Source organism: Eucalyptus grandis, chromosome 5 (genome assembly GCF_016545825.1).
Source record: "Eucalyptus grandis isolate ANBG69807.140 chromosome 5, ASM1654582v1, whole genome shotgun sequence".
Lineage (NCBI taxonomy): Eukaryota > Viridiplantae > Streptophyta > Magnoliopsida > Myrtales > Myrtaceae > Eucalyptus > Eucalyptus grandis.
In genome coordinates this window covers 25,256,919-25,264,433 of record NC_052616.1, presented here as the reverse complement: position 1 = coordinate 25,264,433, position 7,515 = coordinate 25,256,919, and the positions used below count along the sequence as shown (strand labels likewise).

Here is a 7,515-nt window from a genome sequence, read left to right as displayed (position 1 = left end):
CAAGGTATACATCTGGCATGTTTAAGTTTCGAGAAGAGATTGTCTTACATGGAGCATAATTCCCCAAAACAAAAGGTGATTGCTTTAAACGAGAGATTCTGCATCATCAAGATATGAAAAAGAACGTTATGAGTTTTACTGAGAGTCCACAATGGCCAACACATCCTGAATGTTATCAAAGAGGATTAGAACTTTGAAAAATTGGAGAAGCGACCTTAACCGACTCGGTTCCCTATTGCGGGAAAAAAAACGAAAAAGAAAAAGAAGAAGAAGGAAAACCAATTCTCATATCAATTCCAGAAATGATTGTTTCGATTCCAAACTAATTTTAGGGTCAATCCATTCGGTTCCCATTCGAAAAATCAAGAATCAGTTCTGACATTGTAGATTTTAGGTTCCAAATTAATGACCTACCCCCTGAAACCGACCATTCCTAATTAAAAAAAAATCATAAAAAATTGTCTAAAAAGTCTTAAACCTATTGTACGACAGACAATTCAATCTTAAACCTTTCAATTATGCCAATTTAACCGGGAAAAGTATCAAAATAGTCCTAAACCTTTTGTATTAGTACCAATTCAGTTCTAAACTTTTCAATTGGACTAATTTAGTCCTAAACCTTTTCATATTAGTACCAATTCAGTCCATCTGGCTAATTTAAGCCAGAAATTGCTGATGTGGCCACCGGCGGTCTTATGTGGCGCCACGTGGACAAATTTTATAATTTTTTATAACTTTTTTCAGATTTAAAAAAAACAATTCTTTTTTTCCTTTTTTTCTCTTTTTTTTTTCTTTTCTCCTTAGCCCTTGGCCGGCGAGGTCACCAGCCGACCAACCATCGCTGGCCACAGGCTGGTCGGGGCGAGGGCCCCACGCCCTTGCCGGCCACTGGATGATATGTTGATTATTGGATATGATCCTAAGAAAATCAAGAGCTTGAAAAATGAGTTTAGTAAAGCTTTTGCAATGAAGGATCTAGGCCCGGCCAAGCAAATTTTAGGCATGAAAATTACTCGTGACAAGAAGAATAAGAAATTGTGGTTCTCTCAAGAGAGGTACATTGAAAATGTACTTGAAAGATTCAACATGAGTATATGTAAACCAGTGAGTACTCCACTTGCAAGCCATTTTAAGTTGAGTAGTAATGAGTGTCCTTCAAGTGAGAAAGAGAAGGTGGAGATGATGAAAATTCCATATGCATCGGTCGTGGATAGTTTGATGTATGCGATGGTTTGTACAAGACCTAATATTGCTTACGCAATTGATATTGTGATTAGATTTCTCTCTAATCCTAGTAAGGAGCATAAGACCGCTTTTAAATGAATTTTGAGATATCTTAACTTCTACACTTTGTTTGTGTTATGGAAATATGAGGCCTAAGTTGAGTGGTTACTCGGATGCGGACTATACCGGTCATGTTGATTCTTGGAAATCCACATTGGGTTATATAATGATCTTTGCAAGAGGAGCTGTTTCATGGCAATCAAGATTACAAAAATGTATTGCTTTGTCTACACTTGAAGCGAAGTATATCGCTATTACTAAAGGAGGTAAAGAACTTTTGTGGATGCAAAAATTCCTACAAAAGTTGGACTTGAAGCAAGAGAAGTTTGTTTTATATTACGATAGCATGAGTGCTATCTATCTTAGCAAGAACCCGATGTTGCATTCAAGATTGAAGCATGTTCATGTGAAGTATCATTGGATTCGAGAGAAGTTAGAAGAGAAGTTCTTCCTACTTGAGAAAATCCACATCGACAATAATAGATCCAACATGATGACCAAGGCGTTGCCCGTGATGAAATTTGATGCTTGTAAAAGAAAAGCGGGCATGACAAACTTTCCCACATAAGGTGGAGGGAGAGATTTGTTAGCTGGGTCCACCTTCATGTGGGGCCCAGCTAGCATTAACAAAAAAAAACAAAAGTTGAAAAGAAAATTGGATTTCATGTGTGTGTGTGCGCGCGAGCGCGCGCACGCCCAAAGTGAGGAGAGAGAAAGAGAAAAGAAAGGGGTGTTGTTTAGTGCGGACTAGAAGAAAGAGAAAAGTAAAAAAGCAGAAAAAGAGAGACCCATTGAGAGAAAGCGCACATGGAGAAGAGAGGACCGAATCTTTGTGATCCAGATTCGAATGCCAAACGTTGACGGAATTAACTCAAATTTGAGTATGTTGTTAGTGAGACGGAGGGCTACAAGTTGATGGTTTTCATTTGTCAAGAATCTCTGAATTCTCCAATTCTGGTTAGGGTTTTCTTGCTACGAATTTGTTTATCCACCTATGTAGTGATGAAATGAAATTGTAATATTGATGTGATGCTTCTAGTGTATGACTAGAGAAGAATATTTTGTATATCCTACTATTCTTGGTGATTAGTGAATGCTTTGGCGGGTCCGTGATTTTTTCAGCATCGGATTTTCCACGTTAAATCCTTGGTGTCGTTATTTACTTTGTCTACTTATCATTTCGGCATTATGTTTGCATATTGTGAGGTTATATATTACTGGTTGTTGCTGAGAGTTAAGAAAAATTTATTTAATTTAGTTTCGGAGGAGTAATTGATCTTGGATTGTATTTAGCTCGTGGTGAATTATTGTCCCCGAGTTCTCCCCAACAGGATGGTGCCGGCGGCGAGTGATATATGATGATAGGAGGAGATTTGGGGTTGAAAGAAATCGAATGTTTTCATGGATTCCTTTGCTTTCTTCCAATTCATGTTATTTTTTTTTCTGAAGAGATGGCATGAAATTAGAAGTGTAGAAATCCCACAGATTTTGAGTCGCAGATTGTTGAGAGTGATCGAACTACGGCTGTGCAAAATCAGGTTGTGAAGTGCACACACTGCTTTAGTACAATGCATATTCTTATTCGGGCTGGATTAGGAAAAAAACGATAGGGATAGTGCAATGAGGGGAATTAAAAGAAATCTATTTTAACTAGAAAGCTGCGGTATCTTCGAAAGCTGCTTGTCTTTAATGTGACGTGGTAATCGGATTGGTCTCGAAGTCGTAGCCTCTCATATCTTCCTCTCTTTTTCTATCAAAAGTCAAGCCTGACCAGGGGGCTTTCCGATTCACCTGTCCTTTATTTTATACGACACAGACTTTATGATATCATCGTTTGTTATTCCCTGCGTTGACAGTTGACACCTTGTTGGGTATGCGACATGTGGAACGGGTCGGGTCCGCCATGTGCTTGGGTCCGTAGGATGTTACTGACGCGGGGGCTTTGGTCATCGCTTTCGTGGATTGCGCTTTATGGGGAAAAAGTTCCACTGGCGCCCAAGAATCTATCATTGCAGCAAATAAGAACTTGACAAGATCCACCGTTTAATGACAAAATAATTCATGGTTAGGGTTTCGAATGAATTTTCCCATAACGAAATACTTTTCCCCGAAAGTAGCTTTTTTACTTTTATTTAAGGAAACCAAGCTTTAGTGCTTGACTTCGGACGGAAAATATATCGTGCGAAAGGAGGTTAATTTATTCAATGCAAACAGCGTAATACAATTCCAGACCGAGCTGGAATTTAACCGGCAACAAGATCCAAAAATTATAGACTCGATTACATAATAGGATGCAAACAAAATATACCAAGACTTAATGGAAAATACGGTATGGCAACATAAAAGCACAGCACACAACAAGCTCCTTTCGCTATGACTTTCCAGTGAAAGCTCAAGCCGCCGCGTTGCTTGGGCCACGGGCAACCCTGCGATGGACCGTGAAAAAGAACTTGCGCTCGTACTTGTCCCAGAACATGCCGATCTCGTCCCCAACCTCCAACTCTCCCTCCTTGACGAACGGTTTGGTCCAGCCACCATTCAGAACGTAGCTCCCTGGCGACCCCCAGCGGCGGAATACGAGCTTGTGCTCCTTACGTGTGTCCGCATTCATCATGACTACCTTCAATCCATCCTTGCTCTTGACCCGATTCTTCATCTCATTGTCCATCAACGGGAACACGTGGGCCTCCACGCTGCCCCGCGGAAACATGAGCCGCGACAAGTGAGCACTGAGGTCGCTTTTCTTTAGCTTCTTCTTGATTTTACACTTGTCCTCGTAGAGGACCAAATCAGTGGAAATGCCAGCATAGAGGTTCTCTTCTTCCTCGTGCCTCGGAACGGGCCTGTTGTTGTTGTTTGGGACGACGCTACTTGATGATCCTTTCCTTTCTGCCCAAAAAAACCGTGTTACGTCAGTGGTCGACGACTCGAGAATTTTTCAGTTACATCATGAGATACCTAAAAAAAAGTCTCCTTTTGTCGCTTTCCTTCTCTTCTTTCTTCTCCTTCTCTTTTTTATTTAATAAACGAATAATTTCTCAGAATTATATATTAGTATATAAACCATGAAAGTCGTCATAGGATGGCTTTTGTATATTTCAATTGAATGGAACTGTGTTTACTTACTCAGGTCTTTCCCTGGGAGCTCAAGCCCCCGAGATGTCACCACGTGGGCATTCTGGGGTGGAGAGGAGGAGGAGGAGGAGCTACCCGGACAACAGAGTTGGAGTTTGGTGAATTCGAGCTCAAGGGTTCGGGCTGAGCTCGATCCTTCCATTGCCAGAGTGTGTGTGAAGAGGGTGTGGGTTGGGGAGGGTGGTGGTGTGAGAGAGCAAATCGTGGGCGACGAGAGAGTGAAAGACCACAAAGAGAATAGAAGGGGACAAAAGCTGTATCGCTTTGTACCGTGAGATTGTGGAGGGGGTTGAGGCAGACGTAAAGAGGAAAAGAGTCGCTTCTTTTATAGAGAGAGGGACAGGGAGGGAGGCAGAGGAGAAAGAGAAAGAGACAAGAAGAGGGGAGGGGAAGATCCCGACTGGCAAGAACTTTCCGTGCTGACCATGGATACACAGGGCGGTCCCTTTCCAACTCATCCGAGTGAAGAAGGGAGGGTGCACTATTGCTTTTGCTGTCGTTATATAGTCTCACTGACTTCTATGCTTCCCTTCTCCCTCTCTCTGCGGTTACGTCCGTGAGCTATTTTGCGGGAAGTCATTGTTATGGGGGAGTTTTCGACATACTTTCTTATCGAATTTGCGCAAAAAGCAAAAACCCAAAAGTAATTTCTTACATAAATCTTTATTGATAACTTTCACCAAAACCCCCTATAATTTTCAAGGCATATCGAGATGTACAATGTCCAATGAAATATTAAATTATAATAAAGCATGGATTGCGCTATTTTCACCTCTTATATAGCTAAATTCCCCCAAATTATAACAACACAAAATTGCCCTAAAACGTTTAATTGCAATTTTAACCGATGCCATACTTTCCTTCTTTTCTTAGTTTTTTTCATTTCTATATAGGATCTAATTGCCATAATTAAGAATTTCAGGTGATTTCTTTTTGCATATTGTGGTCACTATGTTTTCCTTTTTATTATTAGAATTGATTTCCTCAGAAATTATTTTTGTTGAAAAGAAAATATTCAAGAAACCTAATTCTTTTTTTGTCGTTAGGATTCAATAAAAAAACAAGATTGTTTGCTCCAAAAGTTGGCTTATTGGGCGTAGAACAAAAGGAGAGCCCATTAGGCACAATATGTAAGAAAGCAGCCCTTTATCGTAATGTCAAGGGCTCGGAATCAATAACCGCTCCGAAGCGAAAAGGGCATCCATGAAAGATTACAAGTCGGAGGGATTGAGGCACCAGAATCTAGCATTGCAGCAAATTAGAACTTAAAAGGATACACTGACGACGAAATAAAATCCCAATCAAGTGAACAAATTGCATCTCCTCAATTAGTGTTGAGTCACATACATTCCAATCGAAAAAGAAAACCTTATCACTTGATGGAAGAGCAAGAGAAAGACTTAAGCTCTAACCACTTTATTGTTTTGACTTTGACTGGTCACGAACCAACATTAAGAAAAAGAAAAAGAAAGATAAAGAGAACAAGATCCTATGGCAGAAGCTTTCTAACGAAAACTCAATCCGCCGCGTTGCTCGTGCCACGAGCAACCTTGAAAAGGACCGTAAAGTCGTGGTAGTGCGTGTCTAGAAGAGGGAAGAGGAGGAGGGAGCGTGAAAGAGCCCAAGGATAAGAGGACAAAAGCACAGAAGAGGGAGAAAGAGTAAAAGAGAGAATACTACAAAAAGTAAAGAGAAATCTTCTTGTGCTTTCACAGCCAAATTCTTGTTTCGATTCAAGGTACTAATCATGGTGCGACAAATAGAATCGATAGTAAGGGAGTGGGTGAAGTTCATATTATACTATCATGGTTCCACGACTCGATCCATAAAATGAGCTTTCTCTTTTTGCGAATAGCAATCAGATTGAAGCATTCGTTTTTTTTTTTTTTTTTTTTTGGTAAAGGTAAGAAATATATAGATTTAGCATAAACTTACAAGGAAGGGGGGGAAACCAGGCACCAACAGAGCAGACACTCAAGGCGACCAAAGTCGAAAGAGAGTGTAGGGGTGCCATGGATCCAAAGAGCAGCAAAGAAAACCAAACAAGAAAACCTAAACAACAAAGACTCAACTAGACCGAAAGACCCTCCATCAATCAAAGATAGACGGACTCAAGTTCCAGCTCTATTGCAGCCTTCTGTTCGTTGGGGTATCCAAGACATGCTTGAACGTCATCGCTTTGTCTTTAATTGCCTTACAAAGATGCATCTTCATCGCCGGGATAAAGTGAGTCTGATTCCGGAAGATGATGTTATTGCGCTCTTTCCATATTATGTAGCAAAGAGCACCAAAGCTGAATCGAGCCATAGAGTGATAAAAGCCCCTGTCCGAGAATCGTCTGGATGCCCAATCAAGATTCACCCGCCAGGAATTGTTCCGCCACAAGACATTGAATTTCGCAGCCCAGAAGGAGGCGAGATTCCCGGTATACGGCATGCGAAGAAGAGGTGATCCACCGAATCAGGCCTGCTTGAACAAAAAGGACACGAAGAAGATGCTGGAATCAACGCAAATGAGAGGAGAAGAACCTGAGTTGGCAACCTGTTACGGGTAATAAGCCATAGGTGGGTTTGGTATCTCGACGGTATGGATGAGCTCCACACAAACGAAGACCAAGACACCACATTTCCTTTGGGTCCGAAGAGATCCCAAGCGACGCCGTTGAGAATTTCCCGATGGATGCCGTAACCATTGGAAACGGTCTTCTTGTTGATTAAACTCAGGTAGGGGATCCCACCAATTAGCCCTAACATTAATAACATACCAACCAAGAGGCGTGGACAAAGCATCAGCAACAGAGGCATCTCGGGGGATGCCGGAACGATATATCTCCTGGTTGGAAAATAGAATATTGAGAGGGCCATTAGGGTGCCAAGGATCGAACCATAATGACACAACTTTTCCATTCCCTATCCTCCATCTGAAATGCTGCTGGTAAACATACCGAAGGCGAAGGAGTCTTTTCAAGCCCAAGAACAATAAGTGGGGATAGGAGTAATCCAGAAATTCTTCCGGTTTAAAAAATGTGGAGTGGATCCATTTACACCGGAGAGATTCTTTGTCCGAGAAGAGCTTCCAAATATGCTTGAGCATAAG

At 41.3% G+C, this 7,515-nt stretch overlaps 1 protein-coding gene across 1 annotated transcript; it reads right to left on the bottom strand.

Annotated features, from left to right (window-relative positions):
* Nucleotides 1-3,676: 3,676 nt before the first annotated feature.
* On the bottom strand, nucleotides 3,677-4,561 carry LOC120293771 (B3 domain-containing protein At2g33720-like). Its single transcript, XM_039313514.1, has 2 exons — nucleotides 4,411-4,561; nucleotides 3,677-4,173 (listed from the first exon to the last, which is right to left on the bottom strand). The coding sequence occupies exons 1-2, from the start codon at nucleotides 4,559-4,561 to the stop codon at nucleotides 3,677-3,679; spliced, it is 648 nt and encodes a 215-aa protein (XP_039169448.1).
* Nucleotides 4,562-7,515: the final 2,954 nt, after the last annotated feature.

Coding starts and splice junctions, on each gene's coding strand:
- LOC120293771 (XM_039313514.1), bottom strand. CDS start 4,561: ATGGAAGGATCGAGCTCAGCCCGAACCCTTGAGCTCGAATTCACCAAA. Junction 4,174..4,410: donor GCTCCCAGGGAAAGACCTGA/GTAAGTAAACAC, acceptor TTTTTTGGGCAG/AAAGGAAAGGATCATCAAGT.